Source organism: Chamaea fasciata, unplaced genomic scaffold (assembly GCF_029207755.1).
Source record: "Chamaea fasciata isolate MVZ Bird 193981 ecotype frontalis unplaced genomic scaffold, bChaFas1.0.hap1 SCAF_23, whole genome shotgun sequence".
Taxonomy (NCBI): Eukaryota; Metazoa; Chordata; class Aves; order Passeriformes; family Sylviidae; genus Chamaea; species Chamaea fasciata.
This window is the reverse complement of record NW_027094108.1, coordinates 4,726,382-4,743,838: the sequence shown is the minus strand read 5'-3', so window position 1 is coordinate 4,743,838 and position 17,457 is coordinate 4,726,382. Positions and strand designations below refer to the sequence as shown.

The 17,457-nt window shown below is 44.0% G+C and overlaps 2 protein-coding genes across 4 annotated transcripts in view; both read left to right on the top strand.

Annotated features, from left to right (window-relative positions):
- The first annotated feature begins 389 nt into the window (after nt 1-389).
- On the top strand, nt 390-14,190 carry TNFRSF1B (TNF receptor superfamily member 1B). The gene is made up of 10 exons (XM_066202771.1): nt 390-539; nt 6,026-6,128; nt 8,078-8,206; nt 9,291-9,440; nt 10,179-10,272; nt 10,351-10,538; nt 11,288-11,362; nt 11,915-11,952; nt 12,506-12,776; nt 13,328-14,190. Exons 1-10 carry the CDS (start codon nt 390-392, stop codon nt 13,624-13,626), a joined length of 1,497 nt encoding a protein of 498 aa, XP_066058868.1. The 3' UTR covers nt 13,627-14,190.
- A 2,150-nt stretch (nt 14,191-16,340) lies between these two features.
- VPS13D (vacuolar protein sorting 13 homolog D) overlaps nt 16,341-17,457 on the top strand; it is a 94,357-nt gene continuing 93,240 nt past the window's right edge. For all 3 annotated transcript variants that reach the window (XM_066202770.1, XM_066202769.1, XM_066202768.1), the window contains exon 1: nt 16,341-16,433. The gene's annotated coding sequence lies outside the window, so the exon portion shown is untranslated. The remainder of the gene's footprint in view (nt 16,434-17,457) is intronic.

Here is a 17,457-nt window from a genome sequence, read left to right as displayed (position 1 = left end):
GAAGCTCACAGAGCTCTTCGTGGATTAGGGTTTTTTCTCAGGAGCAGGTCTGAATTTATAGTAAAGTCTGTCTGTGCCATCCCGGCTGCGTGTGACTCACGAGTGACCGGCACGGTGAGTATCCATGAATACTGGAATGCTGCAAAGGGAAATTCGCACTGTGGGGCGAAGGAGCTGAACTTCGATGATGCAGTATTCCTAGAATACCGATGATCGGTACTCTAGGAATGGGGCTGTAGAGACCCTCCACACACGCCCAGAGCCCCGTGTAAGCAGCTGCGATGTCCGGGCCGTGGGGGCGGCATCCGCCGGGCCCGGGCGGTGCCCCCGGGGGCCGGACCCGTCCCGGGGCCGCGGGGCCGGATCCGCCCCGCCCGCACTCGGCGGAGATGGGGCCGCGCTGGGCGCTGCTCCCGGCGCTGCTCCCGGTGCCGATCCCGGCGCTGCTCCCGGTGCCGATCCCGGCGCCGATCCCGGCGCTGCTCCCGGCGCTGATCCCGGTGCTGATCTCGGCGCTGACCGGCGCCACGGCCGGGCGGGTGAGCGGGGCCGGGCGGGGACGCGGGCGCTGCTCCGGGGCGCTGGGAGCGCTGCAAAGCGGGAGCGCAGCGGGGCGAAGGCGGGCGGGCATCGCCTGGTGATGCCGCTCCGGAGGTGCGCGGGGAGCGGGCAGCGTCTCACTGCAGTGTGCGCCGAACGCTTGTCGCCTGTCCGCCCCTTGTCGTCTGTCCCTTGTCTCCTGCCCTTTGTCACCTGTCCGTCCCTTGTCACCTCTGTGCCCACGGGTTTGCGCTGGATTCACCGTGATCTCTACAGCAACCTCAAGTCTCTCTCTTAAAACTTCAAAGCTCAGCCTGTGTCTATATTGTTGTTACTTCTTGGCTTCCCAAAGGAATGACTAATCGTTTTTCCTGGATTTTCATCGGAAATGGGTTGATTTTGCAGGTTTATTTGAATGTTTGTAAAAACCGTGGTGAGCGTCCTGGCAAGTGCAGCGTGTAAATCTATCTCTATATATCCCATATCTATATTGCATTGTTTACACAGGAAGAGCTTGCTGTGCTCCGTTGGTTCCCTAGAACTCTTCTTTATTTAAATAGAAAAGCCTTTTAATTTAGAGTGAAGATCTGATGTGCTGCAGCTGTCACTGTCCTATTCCATATCCAGCTGTAGCACTCTTTGGCAATGAGGGTTTGTAACTGTGTCAGCCAAAGAGCTCAATGGGATCTGTTTGCCTTCGACTCAGTGTTTTCTGCACTGGTGTACTGATAGCACTTTTCTGTCTGATTTTAAAATGTCCAGGATTGTGAAGATAAACATGGAAATGTTGCTGAGATCTCCAGATCACTGTGTTCCCGTGAGATATTTATGTTATTTACATGTTTATTTGATCATAGGAATTTAGGCTGGATAAGACGATGGTTCAGTGAAATCAGGTGAGGATGTCAGAATGTGTATTGAACCTGGAATTACACCATGGTCTTTTAAGGAGTACTGGGTGCTATAGTGACCTGATAATATATTAAAATAATTATTTTAACTGTTTCTCACTAATTATTAATTCAGTTCTGATTTTAAGGTGAGAGTATTTTGAACCTGACTTACTGGGCACCTTGCAGTGGATAGGATAAAGCAGATGGAGAAGGGAGAGTCTCAGAATTTATCACCACAATTTAAGTTTGTCATGCTTTGTGCTGAACAAGGGGCTTTGGTTCAAAAGGAATTAGCTCTCCTCTCACTCCAAATATGATTGAAACATAATGATGGAAATAATGACAGAAACTTTCAGCATCACTTTTTGCACTGTGACAAAATAAGAAAAAGCCTGTATGTAAAGTTAGAAAAACAAATACAGTAGTTTCAGATATACCACATCTGCCACAGAGCTGGAAAAAACCATGCCTGTTATATCAATTTTTAACAGCGATTTGTTAAAGAAAATTTACTTTATTTTTGAGGGAGACAAACTGGCAAAGCAATAGTTCTTGAGTGACACTCCTTCTTGGGTTTCTTCTCATTCATCTGGAAGTTTCTGAAAGTCTCAGTTTCCAGTCTCAGTGTTAGACACAGGAACTGAACATTATTTTTGCCATTTTGAACAACTGAGTCACCAGGGTTATCAGAAATAGCCTGAAGTTTTCAAAGAGAAGAGCCACTGAAATGTGTATGTTTTTCCAAATACATATATAATAAAATATACCTTGTCTTCCTACAAACTTGGACTTCTATAACTTTTGCATGTTGTGAACAGCTTCTATATTCTGTGCATCCCCCTGATTTCTCATTCTGGGAAGATGTTTTCATATTCTGGTGGTGAGTGGCAATGAAGTAGAATTCCTGGCAGTAAGCAAAGAGACACTGTTCTCAGGGAGGGGGGATGTTGAACTGTAAATCTTGGTGTGAGGCTGTGCAAGAACTCCTGCTTTACAAAAGTAAAGTGCAATATAGAATGGGAGAATATTTCGCATAATGGACCATAATCTTTGAGGGAGATGTGCAGCACAGCAGCTTTGGAAGAAATTTTATAGTTTGAGTAAAGTTGGTACAGCCTGATACAACTCTAGCTGATTTGGCAGTTGTTATCTGATAACTAAACTTCACTAGAATTTTTTTTTTTAAATGAGAAGTTAAAATATTTTAGACAGAATTCTGTTTTTTCCTGCCTGCAGTAGATCTGGTAGCTCAGCAAATCTTGTCTCTGTATGTCAAATCCTTTCCATAGAAACCGATTCTACATCAGAGACCTCAGTGACTTCATTGTGGTTTCCCATGCGTGAAGAACATGGTACACAGACGTAGTTCCTCATTGCGTTGGGGTCGCAGTTTGGAGACTGAACAGGACTGAACACACCGAAGGTCATATGACAGCATGCAAAGTTCATTTTTGGGTCCCCCTTTTACAGGGGCTTCAAATTTCCTGTGCTTACACACATGATTGGTTGGGGCCTTAGCACCGCCCAGCTCTCCGGCCAATGACACGTCTGCACTCAGGACTCAATGGGATTGGCTGGGGTCCCTGTTTGAGTTCGAATCCAACCTATCATTGCTCACCCGGGGACTTGTTTATTTCTGGTCTGTAACTAAGGCTAGCCAATTGGGTTTCTTGTTATGGCCAAATTTATCTGTACAGCTTCAGACCAGATGTAGCTGTGACAGCTCCTCTTCAGATTCCTCTGATTGACAGCTTAGGTTTGAGGGCAAATACATGAAAAGAAGATCAATAGAAATGTAGACGTGTGAGTAAGGATTAAAATATATGCTTAAATATCTTTGTTTAAATGGCCTTGAGTGAAAATTAATATTATATGAATGGATTTATATAGATTAATCCATTATATTAACATGTTTTATTTTTATTATTTAACATACTTAAATTTAATTACACATAACGTCCTTTTACTTGGTGTGGAGATTGCTGTTAGCCCACTCCTCTCCAGGGACAAATTAGGTCACCTGCACAGTGATCTTTGTAGTGCAAACAGGAAAATGATTCAAACAGTGCAGGAACTCCAGAGAGTCTCGAGTCACTGACTTCATGTATGCAACTTCTTAGTTATTGCTTAATGCAGAAGCATTGCAAAAATCTCCCCAGTGAGTTATGACGTCAAAGGCAAGCAGTTTACCCATTTCTATGCCAAAATGTATAGCTTAATTTGATGTGCATAGAGCTAGACTATGCACTATGCCAGACTAAATTTCATGTTTAAGAATGTTCGTGCCTCTACTTATAGACAGATGAGGCCTTTTATTTCTTCTTGTACCTGTCAAATTAAATTAAGTCTTCCAAAGTCTTAATTTTGTCCATATAAATTTATTTTAAATCAGCTCTCCTTAGACACTGCTACCTAAACTGAGAAGTTCTAAGACTGTAATGCAGAATGTGCAGCATCAAGTTAGTTTCCCTTCACACAGCCTGCTTGCAGAAGACTGAATCACAGTAAAAACAGAGTAAACTAAGGACTTTTGTGAGAGATACAAACACTAGCAAAATGCAAAGACTGTGAAATAGAATCTGGCCTCTACTCATCAGTCTTTCAGCCCAAAGTAGCCAATGGATCTGTATACCAGACAGAAATCCTCTATAGTAAAAGGCCTACACTTCCTCTGACAGATTTGACAGCTTTGATGAAACTAGTTTATGTTGAGAGTAGCTACTAAATGAATTGAATCCTTCCAGAGCAAACCAAGCTGAGCACGTGTGTGGCTGTGTGTGTGTAAATTGTAGCTAAGCCAGTCACAACTCCCTTTAGTTTCACATAAGGTTCTTTGAGGACATTTAGGAAGAAATTGTCAATTTTAAGTCACTGAGAGCCACAGCTCATCAGATAAAATTTCAGGGAGATTGTATCAGACAGTAGAGAGATCCTTCCACGCACAGCTTCAGAGAAACAGGTGTGAACCCAGCAACTGACAGGTTTTCCTGTGTCTGTAGCTCACAGGGCAGGATTCACAACAGACAGGGAAGAGCTTGAGGTAAGAACGTTGTTTTTTTTTTTTTTTGCCAGGAAGCCTCACCAACAGGGTAATTTGTGATGTGGTTTATTGTATTTCCCCTTTTCTTCCCCCGTGTCTGCTCTCGCAGTGAAGTTTTATGGTTGGAAAAGGCTCTCAACTGCTTGTTTTAATGAAGTTGATCATACTGACTACAAAAACAGGATGACGACACTTGATCTTTCCTCTTTTAATAAAAAAGTAACTTAAATGAAAAATACTTCTGATGAGAGCAGAGCCCTTTTTTCCTTCATCAAATTTTAGTGACAGCTCAAGTTTGCAAACAGGATGATTTATCATTGTCCATCCTATGATATCTAAACTCAAGACTTTTCTCTGCCTTCACATTCTCAGAAAAGGGTTTTTTTGTCACTGACCATTGAGTAGATTGGCAAAATCCTGCTTCTGATCACAGCTAGATAAGAGGTAGAGTACTTCAATGAGCTGCATAAGAAAATGCTGAATTCCCTTTAAACAGTTGCTAAGGGTGGGGAACATTAATCTCCTTTGTCTAACGTGAAGACACAATAGATATTCAACATGTTTTTCAGGAAGGCGGAAGGATATTTTCATTACCGGTCTCCCAAGAGCTTGCTCCTGTTTTGATTTGTTTTAGTAATGATTCCTCTAAATGTGTGTAGATTTTGAATAGAGCAATCTCTTCAAACTGCAAAAAGCTGAGCAGTGTCACATCCTTTTTAAACAGTGCCTTTTTGGTCTATCGGGAAACTCCTACGCCTGTCCTACCTAACAGGAGCCTTCTTTGAGTGTATTTTCCCCTTTGAAAACAGTCAGTAAGTCATCAGGTAATTTGACACTTGTTCATTGAAGTCATTGAGCTGTGCTGATCAGTGTGAGCTGAAATTAGGCACCCTGTAGTTCATGATTGTCCCAAATCCATTTAACCTGCATATTTGTCTGCACCTTCTGCAAAGGTGCTGCTTCTCAGAAGCAGCAGCGCAATTTTTGGAGACATCATTTTCAAAACATCAAGGCCTTTCTTGCTCAGGAAGGAATCACAGAGTATCTGGAAAGATAAAAGCCTTTTTTCCTTTTCTTTGGAAAGATTGACTGAAGCTTTTGAGCCACTTTGCAGTAAATGTTTCTCCCACAAACCCAGAGGTAGGAATTTAGGGTTCTCTGGTGTTTTCTCAGATGTTGTTTGGGCCATGGCAGTTGAGGATAAGGCACTCGGCCCTTTGGTTTGGGGGATGCAGTAGTGACCAGGTGTGATGGTAATCCCATAGTTCCACTGCACTCTTCTGAACCTAAAACCTGGAGAAATCATTTTGTTTGTGGCGGTGGATCTCTGGAAAACAAAGGAACTCCGAAACAGTCACATGCAGCTGATTAGCTGTTCTTTGCCCTACAGCCTCTTGGCATCTGCTGTGTTCTGTTTCACTGGGTTACATCGGTGCCTTGGAAAGGAAGGGGCTTGTGATTGCACTTTAGGTCTTTAGGTATTTGTCTCTTTTGAGTCTCTTCAGGATCGGAATGGACTTGTGACTCACGACTTCCCCTTGATTTCTCCTAGGAATATTCAGTACCTTACACGCCACAGTTTGCACAATGCAACGATCCCAGCACTGAATACTATGATGAAGAACTTAATAAATGCTGCAGCCAGTGCCCTCCAGGTAGGTTATAATTCAAACTATTACTTTACATAGCCAAATTCACTCAATTTTCAGATGATCATAGTAATAATTTTGATTACTTATACATCTAAAGTGCATCAGATTTTTATTGTTGTAATGCATTCTTCCTCAAAGACAACAAAACACTGTGACTGCAAAACACCTGCAAAAGAGACACACTGTCCATCAGAAATGGAATTCTCCTATGAGGTTAATCTGGCTGGGGCTTACCAGGTGTTAGGTTCTGAGCTTGTGTAAGCACAGCTCTGCATGAGGTTTTCATTAAAGTAATTAAAGTAATTTTAGTCAACATTGGAGGGGAAACAACAGCTCACTAAGGGAATTACAAAAATTAGGCAACACAGACCCAAGCCCACTAATAAAAATATATATTGTAAAACAGGGCATGAAGTAAAGCTTAGTTTCTGTACTATGATACTATCACTTATCTAAGGGGCTTTCCACTAGACAGGTCAATCTATCATTGCTCATTAAGGGAGTTTTGTTATCTTTTACTGTACATCAGACCCTGCAGAGCACTGTCAGACTGGGGACAGGACTGCAGACACTGTCTGCTCTGAGCTGACATGTCTTACACTCCAGGGATGATTACAAGTTACCTGTAGTTAGCCAAAGTCATTGTCTGTGGGTTTGGGGATTGGTTTTTGGGGGGATAATAGTGTTCTTTGGAGATTTTGGTAGTAGAGTTTTTGCAACAAGTTGCAACTATATTATTATATTAGACACAGAAAAAAAAACCCCAAAAACCAACTTGCCTTTTTTTTTCTCATTACATGCTGAGCAAAGAAAATTTGTCTCCATAAATGCTGTGTCTGTCAGATCCGGAAGTTTAAACAGGAAATCAGTATTTACTGAAACAGCTGCAGTTTCTTGAATTAACTGAAATTAGACAGATCTGTCAACTTTCTTTGTTCAGGACGGATGAAAGATAATTCATAGGTAAAACTTTTCTGTTGTGTTATGTGGAGTTCAGTACTAAATCAGCCTAAATCATTATCTGGATGTAGGATGCAGAATGTAAGGCTTCAATTAAGTACAGGGAAAAACAAAGTCTGGAAAGAATTCATTTGGCTCATCTCCAGGGCCTCTTCTTTTGAAAAACAGATTCTCCAAACAGCTCTAAAAATTTTTCAGTGTTATTCTTGCTTTCTGAGTATGTTTTCCAGGATATTTTTGTAATATATATGAGACATTGACTTTTATCTTCTTTCTCCTTTCACATGAAAGGGAAATGGCAACTGAGGTGTTTTCCTTTCTTCAAAATGAATATGTTTGAATTCATATTCACATGTTTCCTACCACTGTACTAAACTCTGTTGGTGGTGAGAAGCTTTGGAGAAACTACCTTTGACAGCTTTTGACTTTGGAACGCCAGTGGTTTCAGAAACTCCCTGCTTGGCCCTGTTAGGGCTGGCTGGAGAGGTGAGGGAGAAAGAGTGGGCTAGTGTCCCTTTCCTAGTGACAAGTGGTGAAGTTCTAATTCAGGCCTGTTTGTGATGTGACTTGATCTTGCCCTCTCCACTCCCTGCCTGTAACAGCAGTAAAGGTCTCACCCAGGCACATCGTGGCTTGGCTTTGGGTGTCAAGCACCTCCATGTGTTCACCACAAAACAGCTTCCATGAAGGTAAAATATTTGGTTTGAGCCAAAAGAGGCTCAGGATTGAGGCTGCCCTGTTTTGAATGTGGCTGGAATTCACTGAACTGACTGAATGTAGCAAAAGGAGTCAAACATGGGTGAACATAAATCAGAATTTCCTTGTAGAGACACGCAGTCCTCTACATCAACACTTGCTTGGTGTATGGTACCAATCTGATAATGTCAGTGAAGGGAAGGGGTTCTACAGCTCAGAATGAAACTTAATTCCTAGTGATCTTTTCCAGTGAGATGCTTTCTCTGTTTTGGTTTGGGTTATTTTTCTTTTAATAGGTCAATATAGGACAGGGAGCTGCAGTCACACCGTGGACACCAAGTGCAGCCCCTGCAGACCTAAAACATACACAGCGATCTGGAATCATTCTCCACAGTGCTTTGCCTGCTCACCACCCTGCAGGAAAGGTAGGCTTGGGTTAGTAAAGAGGCTTGCTCAAAGACTGGGCTTGGTTTAACCTTATCTTTTCTCCTAAGAAAACCAGGAGATTTTGTCAATCACTTGTCTAGTCCTCGTGCTTTTGGAATGCGCAAGATTTAGGGATAAGAATCAAGGAAAAGTCTTGCAGGGAGCCCTGGCCCTTTTTAAGTCCTAAAAATGAGACAGCAATCTTATATTATTAAAAGCCAAGGCACTGGATCACTAAAATATTCCAAATGTCATCAGTGGAATAAATTCCTGCTTATAACATCCCATTAAGGCACCTTAAGACCTGACTTGGATATGGTAAATGGATAATTACATTTCCAGCATCCTGTCATTTCTTATTTTGTTTGCTCAAGCGACAACAGCAAACGTGGATCGTGATATTCCTCTCTTAATTTTATTTATTTTGCAAAGCAGCAGTCAGTTAGAGCACACTGGTTCTGTTCACTGAAGTAGCTTAGCAGTACATAAGGTAGAACATTGTACCAACACCTGTACTTTGGGCTAATGGATCACCTGCATCAATGAACTCGGTCATGCTGTTCTCCATCATTTCTAATGGAAATTGGTGTAGAACATTATGTACTTGATACACTGAGAACTAAGTTTTAAAGATACAGTCTAAGTTGCAAGGACCTTTGGTCTCATTTCAGTAGATAATCTTACAAAGCTGGATAATTACAATATGAAAATGTCTGTAGTAAAATCTCCAAAAACTTCAAATACATTGACATGACCTGCACAGACTGAAAATCTCAATGTTGCCCCCAGGTACAGCAGTGATGAACACAAATGGCCACGTTTGGGGTTGTGACAAAATATAATACAACTGCAGGTACAGAGTTTTAACAGTGCACTCTACAGGTGCAAATTTCTCTTTGCCTAGAGAGAGAAAACTCTTCTGAAAATGTAGACATTGGGGCATATAACACATTTTTGGTTTGTGGTGCTATACAAGCCTAAAAATTGTATGTGAATATCACCTCATGTTCACTCAAATCATTGCAGGCTATGTGATTTTAAATGTTGCAAATGACATTGTGCTTTATTCTTGTTTAAAACCAGGGCTTGTACAGAATCAAACCTGCACTAGGTCCCAGGACAGGATCTGTAGCTGCCCACCCCACAAGTACTGTGTTTCCAAGCTAGATGAGTACTGCGAAGTGTGTAGAGCACATAAGAAATGTGGCAAAGGCTACCGGGTTTCCAGAAGAGGTAATTTGATTTTAAACACTCTGCTTACTGAACACTTACTCTGGCCTAATTCCCTACAGTTATGCATTTTTTTAGAGTTTATTTTTATATTCTTAGTAACTAGGCATTAACCAGAGTAACAGTATTATTCTCCAGAGGTTTATCCAAAGGGATAACATGTTGCAATTTCTTACTGTCATATATTATAAAGTTCCCAACCCAACTTAATCTTTGCTTCGCTCTACTGTGTGATTTATTCTGTACTGAGATCCAAGACCACTTAATCACCCCTTAAATCCTTAGAACAGGGCTTCAGGTGGAATTTTGGGTAAAGTAAATAATGATGACTCTATGCTGTCCTGCAGAATTGATCTGGTTTTATTAGTTGATGGAATCCACCACCCTGATAATACATCTGTCTCAAAATGATAAATAATTTTCAAATATTTGAAACACTGAACATTTTAAAAAAAATTAGGAGTCATTTGAGAAGATGCAGAACTCAACAGTTATGGTAGTCAGTCAGGTGAAAAGCTCAGCTTTGCCTGCAGCACCACACCTGAACCTTTAATAGCACCAAGCTTACAGCTGGTTAATCTTCTCTTTGGCTTGGATGCTTCACATGAATGTCTTCTGTGACAGTTATAGGTTGTATTTTTGCACTGTTTCTGTATCACTGCCAGGATCTCTTGCAGACCCTGATTATTCATTCTTGTTTTTCACCAGGTAAGTAACTGGAGTTTTCCTCTTTGTTTACAGGGACAGACAGCACAGACACAGAATGTAAACCTTGTCCTCCCGGCACGTTTTCCCCTGAGGAATCCTACAACACCACCTGTACACCCCATACCATGTGAGCCAGTGTTCCAACAGCAGCCTTAACTGTGCAGGGCTTTCTGTCTTTCCTAACTTCTCTTTTTGTCTCTTGCAGTTGTAAATCAGTGGCTGTTCCTGGCAACAGCAGAAATGACACTGTCTGCAGTGACTCAGGAACAGCCACAGTTCTGCCTCACACCATTTTGAACCTACTTCTGACCCAAAGCTCAGCTTCCCACAAACCTGAAATAATAACTCGACCTGTCACATTAAACTCTGCACCTGACCTGTCCCACATCACCGGTGAGCTTTAACTCATTTAAAGTGACTTTTGTCTGCCCAGGAACCAAGTTGATATTTAGTTCTCAGTCACCTGTACCCAAACAGAACCTCAGAGGAGCTCAGTTAATTCAATGTGTCACTGCTTGTAGTAAGCTGCATTTTTATCTGTGCATCTGCACTACCTGAGTGCCTTCTATGGCCCTTGTAAATATGGAAATATTTCTAAAAACCCTCCAAATTAGATTATACAAGGCATTTTCTGAGAATTGCTGCTATAGCTGGTAGAAAAGTTCATATCTTAGATTCTGGACTGAGGCAGACCTGACCTGGTGAGAGGTCTTTGGAGTCTTCTCAGCCTTTCCTGAGACAGAAGGTGCTGACAGCATTCCCAGGTGTGGGTGGATGTGTTCTCTCCTGTTCACAGCCCATCCAGAAGGCAGAGATGTTCAGGAGCATTTTGAGCCACTTGGCCTTGTATGGGACAAACTCTTGCTTGCCCAGAGAAATACCTTTTGTGACCAAGGCCAAAAGTCTGTCCTCACTGCTCAGGAGAGGAGAATTCAATTTTATGAAGTGGTGGTGACTGAAATGAGACCTTGGTGTTCTGACAATTGAGGCATCAAATGTGAATGTCAGACATATACAATACTTCTAAATGTAGCTTCTGTAGCCACTGTCAGAAACTACAGAACTATCTTTTTATAATTTTTAAATTAGATCCTTTGTTAGATCAACCTGCTAAATAATTTTTCCTTTTTATTTACTTTCAGGAGCAGTAGCAGGGCCATTGTTATTGATCCTGGTAATTGCTATTCTGGGGTATTGCTTAGTCTCAAAAAAAAAAGGTAAGATTCATGAAGTGAAAACAAGCAAACCTGTAAAAACTGGAAGTGTCACCTTATTTCCCTTTAACCTGAGCCTGGTCGTTGACTGAAATTAGTGTGTTAGAAGATGCCAGCTTTCGTCAAATTTGTCTTGTTCCTCAGATTTTAGGTAATTGCCTAAACACACAACAGCCTTGGAGTTGGACAACTGTGCAACAGTTGTGCTTCTGCTGAAGCTTGTTAAATATTCAGTACTTCATCATTTAAATATTAGACAATTTCAGGTGTTATAATTAAACAGACATGACTGTGGTTTATTGTCATCAATACCTTTTCTCACTGACACTATACAAGAAAAGTTAAAAATTAATGCAGAGGATTCTTTTTGCTTCCTGGCTAAATTTAAGTCACAAAATGAATACAATACAGCTTTCAATGGTTTCAAACTGTGTGTAGTAAATGCACATTTGGAGTTTATTCCAGGAGCAGGGGATCACTCAGCCTAGTTTAGGGTGCAGCTGTTGCAAATGGGACAGGTTTGGGTGCTAATAAACTGTCTTTGCTCACTGGCAGCCCTTGTGTGCTCTGCCCCAGCTGCAGCAGCAGATTTGGTGAGTGTCCTCTTTCCCTCTCTTCTATTTCTTTAAAAGTTCTACAGAAATCATGAACTCTCACCTAATTACAAGTAGAAGAAAACTGCACAGCAGAAAGAAAACTGGAGTGAGAATGGGGTGGTTTTGTCCCCAAGCCAGGGTCTAAGATGTATCTTACATATCCCACATAATGTCCCACCATCACTGTGTGAGGCTGAAAACAGCAGAAGAACCCAGGTGGGCTTTGGAAAACCACATGTGACAGCCTTTGGACCCTAAGTAATCAGAGTAGTGCTGTGGGTGCCTTCAGGGGATGGGTTCATTTTGTTGAACCCCTTAATGAGCTGTTATGAATTTTTCTTGCACTCATCACTATGAAAATGAAAATAATTATAGAATGGCTTGGGTTGGAAGGGACCTTAAAGCTCCTCTAGTTCTAATCATCAGGGGTTTCTTTAGCTGCCAAAATACCAACCAGTTCTTTACTAGGGGCTTGTTTGGTTTTTGGTTTTTTTGGTTTTTTTTTTTTTTTTAAAGATTAACATTTTGCATTTCTCTGCAAACGTTTCAGCCTTTTCCCCCTCCAGGAAAACAGTGTGACAAAAAAGTGAGAGATACAGAATTGCAGAACTCCAGTTGTTCTGAACAGGAGCAACAGCATCTCCTGGAAACTTTTGGGTCCAGCAGTAGCATCCTGGATAATCCAACTGGATCTGCAAGCATCAGTGTAATATGTAAAAAGGATGATGAAAAGAAAAACCCAGGAGGATTTCAGCAGCAACATTCACCTCCAGAAGGTTCTAAATTCCAGAGTGGAGACAGACACAGCTCTGTGAGTTCAGGTAGTAATGATTCTGCATGAACCAGAACCTCTTGAAATTTGATAATCAATTATGAGTCTTTTTAGCAGAAGTTTGAATGGCAGGATAAAACATCGGAGTCCTGTTCAGCAGAGAGAAAATTTAGTGATTTTTGAAAAGAAAAAGTGATTGTTTTAAGTTGCCATGCTGAGACAGTACAGACTTTTCTCAGTGGAGAAACAGGTGTTTAGGGGTCAGGTGGTTGGCACTTACCTGTGAGTAGGAGTAGAAGCCAAAGGGAGCAGTAAGTAACAAAAGAACATTGTCAAAAGCATTTGAAATGACAACAGATGGGTAAGGAATTGTTTGCAATCCAGGTCACTGCATTAATTTTTGGAGCCTTTTTATTTCTGGGGTGATGCGTGACTTTTATGTCACCAAAATGCAACAGAACCAACTCAACCAGCTTGACTAAATTAAGTGAAGCAAAAAGATACTTGGTGTCTATTTTAACTGTAAGTCAAAGTGCTGGATAAAGAATCCAACTGCCCCGTTCTGGTTTCATTCTTCTGTGTTTTGTGTTTATTTGACAGAACATTCTGGTAACGGAAGAACACAGGTGAATGTGACGTGCATTGTTAAATTTTGTAGCCCAGACTGCAGCTCCCAGGGCCCCGAGCAGACCAGTTCAACCAGCAGGGATCATGGACACAGTCCCTCGTATTCCCCAACAGGGGAAGAAACCCTCCTTTCAAGAGAAGAAAATGCCTTGAAAAGAGAAACTGAAATTCACATCGCAGTGGAGAATGAGGACAATTTACTTCAAGACTTACTTCCAGAAGACAAGAAGGTTCCTCTGGTTATTCAAGATGCTGGGATGAAAACCAGTTAAAGGAAATTACAGATCATATGCTGATTGACTGATAAAATTAATTGAACAACCTCTTGTCTTATAAAACAAACATTATGGCAAATGTAGCTCTCCTACAGAGATTTGAAATTTCAGAGGAATATAGACACTGGTGCTTTTGAGGTTTTTAGCGTCTTCTGTTGCTTTGCAGTTTAGAAGAAAAACTTTTAAAAGAAAAACATTCAAACTTTTTAAAATTGAATGGACAACTCCTCCCTTTCTTCTGTGATACCCTAAAAAGACCTTTATGGGACTTGAAAATGAATGTTTTTCAAACTTCATGCTGTTTTCTCCTGAGACTTCTTGTGATGATGACTTTTATTCAAAGTCTGCCACGTGTCAAGAACGTGGCTGTGACCAGCACTTCTAAGGGACTGGAGTTAAATTATCATTCTTTCAATGCTCAGGAATCATCCATTTGATTTGAATTTTAAAGCTATTGCATTCAGTTTCCTATCCCATAGGAATAGTTGTCATATTTTAGTTGTCATATTTTCCCTCACCCTCCTGGATATTTCTTTGATTATTACAGTTTGTTTTTTCTCATTATCAGACCAAATTTCTCAAGTACATATAGGATATCAGGAAATGAGATCTTTTACACAAGCTTTTTTTTACAACTAAAATTAGCATTTTATGTCTAAACAACAGCATTTCATTGCCTGTACATAGTTCATTTTGTTTCAGAAGGGAAAACTTAGATTGAACTGTTGTTAACTTGGAATAGGAAATAAGTTCCTTTTGTTGACAACCCTAGAGTTTGTCACCTTTGTGTCCTGGCTGAGGTAACATGTTTCCCCAGTTGATCCTGACCTCATTTTTGAGGTAAACCATAAATCCAGAATATTTTCCTTGTGTTCAGTGACTATTAGAGCAGATCCCTGTGATCATCTTTGCCAGATAGCTCACTGCCCTCAGGTGGCAGAGCATCATCTGTAATGAATGGAATTTGCCCAAACCTCAGAACCTGAAAATCCTGTTCTACTTCACTGCCTGGTGATGATGGAGCTCCAGCCACCTCTTACAGAAAATTGGTGGAGGTTCTTCTTGAATTAAATGGTTTGACAGCCAATATTTAGGAACCCACTTCCCATAATTATATTTTACATCTGTGACTTAGCTGTCAATTGAAGTGTCTGTGTTCAACCAGAATCTGCAATCCAGAGTCTGAATCCCACGGCAGTGAGGTCATACAGTGACATACAACCCTTGTTTTACACCACAAAAACACTGCTGGACTATGTGATCTCTGTACTGAACTGTCCTAATCTGTCTCAAGATAGACACAGTGGTTACTTCTGAGGCCTGAGATGTAAAAGGATCTTTTGGAATAACATTTATTCTATTGCCACAAAAGAGTATTCAGATTCAGAAAATGCAAATTGTAAACTTCCACAAAGTTATATATGCTATTATATAAGCTGTTCTTATTTCTGGGACTGAGAAGTGACAAACAGATCTGCTATCAAGAAACTTTTTGCAAATGTGTATTAACCTTACACTTGAAGGTAATTTTCAGGAAAGACTTTGAAAATGGGCACATTGCAACTACTACAGAACTGAAGGATTTAGCCAAGAACCTGATTTTTCACAGCCCTTTGAACCTCTTGCACTGTAATATTTCTGCCAGCCAATTTTTCCTCCGTCAGCTCCCACTATTGGGGCCCATACAAAGCAGCAAAGGAAGAAGTTTAAAAAACATTAAAAAGGAGGATCCAGTAGTTACAGTAGATAATTTACTGAGTTTTCAAACTAAGGAGCTGTCACAGAGGGGAAAATCCAAGTTTTATGTTGAAGTAGGAAAAAGGAGCTTGTGTTTGCTTATAAAAAGTAGAAAAAAAACCCAAAAAACAAACATCCCCCCCCCCCCCCCCCCAAATTAAACAAAAACAAAACACCAAAAACCAAACATACCTTTTTATAAATACATGTATTCTCAAGTTTCCTGACCCCTTTATTAAACAAAATTCGGGTTTCCAGTGCGGCTCTCCCCCCGCACAGCTTACCTACCGCAGCTGGCCGAGAGCGCTCGGGGAGGTTGTTCCGAGGAGCCGCTGCTGCCTCAGCCGCGGGGCTCGGCCTGCGGGGGCTCGGCCTGCCCGGGGCTCGGCCTGCGGGGGCTCGGCCTGCGGGGGCTCGGCCTGCCCGGGGCTCGGCCTGCGGGGGCTCGGCCTGCCCGGGGCTCGGCCTGCGGGGGCTCGGCCTGCGGGGGCTCGGCCTGCCCGGGGCTCGGCCTGCGGGGGCTCGGCCTGCCCGGGGCTCGGCCTGCGGGGGCTCGGCCTGCGGGGGCTCTGCCGCTGCTCCTCTCCAGCCCGGCTGGCCCACAGACGGCCCGCGGGGCCTCGGGTGTGTTCCGGCCCCAAAGCCGCCTGGTTTGAGCCCGTTCCCGTGAGGGCGGCGAGGGGCATCAGCCGCGTTACGACCCCAAACACGGCCCGACTGAGTCCGTTCCCGTGATGGCCCCGCGGGGGCTTCGAGCACATTCCGGCCCCAAACCCGCCCGGTTGGCGCCCGTTCCCGTTAGGGCCTCGCGGATCCTCGGCCGCGTTCCGGCCCCAAACCCGCCCGGTTGGCGCCCGTTCCCGTGAGGGCCCCAAAGCCGCCGGGTCTGAGCCCGCTCCCCTGAGGGCGGCGCGGGGGCCGCGGTTCTGGGCCCGCCCCAGGGGCGTTACCCGGCCCCGCCCACAGGGGGCGGCGCCGCCGCCCCATCGATCACTCGGCGCTCCCGCACTCGGGCGCGTCCCCGCGACCGCCCGGCGCGCGCCCGCCGCTCCCCGCTCGCAGCGCAGGTGAGTCGGGGGGTCCCGGGGGGCTCCCCAGGTGGCCCCGGGGGGACACGGGGGAGACTCGGGAAAGCCCCCGGCCCCGCTACCTTTCCCTCCTGCGTCAGCCGCCGCTCCCGCTCCGCGGGTCCGGCCTGAGGGGCCCCTCCCTGCCGCACGCCCCTCACGGCGCCCCGCCCCGCCCCGGGGTGGGTGGGCGAGCGAGGAGCGGCCGCGGTGCGTCCCGGTCCCTGCGCCCACCGCGGGGCGGGCAGCGCGGCGCTGCGCCGGGCGCGGGGGTCTCCGCCTGGCCCTGGGGCCTGGGGGTCCCTGCGGGTCCCTGCGGGCCTCCCCGCCCGGCGCGGGCCGTTCTCCGCCTCACGCTGCCCGGGGCTCCCGCGGGGTCTCTGCCGCTCCGCCGGGCAAGGTGACCTTTCGCTTCCTCCCCGGCACGCGGTGCGAGCCCTCGGGTCTGTGCTGCCGGTGCCCCGTGTCCCCGGCGCCGCGCTGAAGGCCCCTTCCCGCCCGGTTTGCGGTGACGGGGCTCTGGAGGAGCCCCCCTCCGCTCCAGGGCCTGCCCTGCTCCCCCTGCGGAAAATTGCATCTTGTTCGCTTGGAGCCAGGGCCTGCTTTGGGCTCCGGTTCTCGTCCTGACAGTTCTTCTTGTACTGCGTGCGTTAAGGAAATTAAAACACTGCCCTAGAAAATAAACGCCTTGTTTTTATTCCCAAGGCACAGCCAGTGCACTACAGAGTTAAAAATATAAAAGCCTGAAAACGTTTGAAAGATTCCTGCATGGTTAGTTATGTCCCACGAGTTTAGGTTAAAGATGTGATGTACTTTACAGTCCTTAGGGTGGCTTCAGGCATGGTTCATGCACTAGAGGGTTTCAGTCACTGGGATGCTGATCTCTGCTCTGCTTAAATGTTTCTTCAAGGTCTCTGTTTTGGTTCCAAACACCTGTAGATTCCTTTTTTTATTAACTTTTTTTTGTAGTGATAGTGTAACAAACGATGACAGTATACGCTTTTGTTTAATCTCGAGTTTCTTG

Bases quoted from the DNA above. Each gene is read 5' to 3' on its own strand.
- TNFRSF1B (XM_066202771.1), top strand. From the start codon at position 390: ATGGGGCCGCGCTGGGCGCTGCTCCCGGCGCTGCTCCCGGTGCCGATC. The intron at 10,273-10,350 runs GTGAGCCAGTGT...TGTCTCTTGCAG, and splicing joins ACCTGTACACCCCATACCAT to TTGTAAATCAGTGGCTGTTC. The intron at 10,539-11,287 runs GTGAGCTTTAAC...ATTTACTTTCAG, and splicing joins TGACCTGTCCCACATCACCG to GAGCAGTAGCAGGGCCATTG.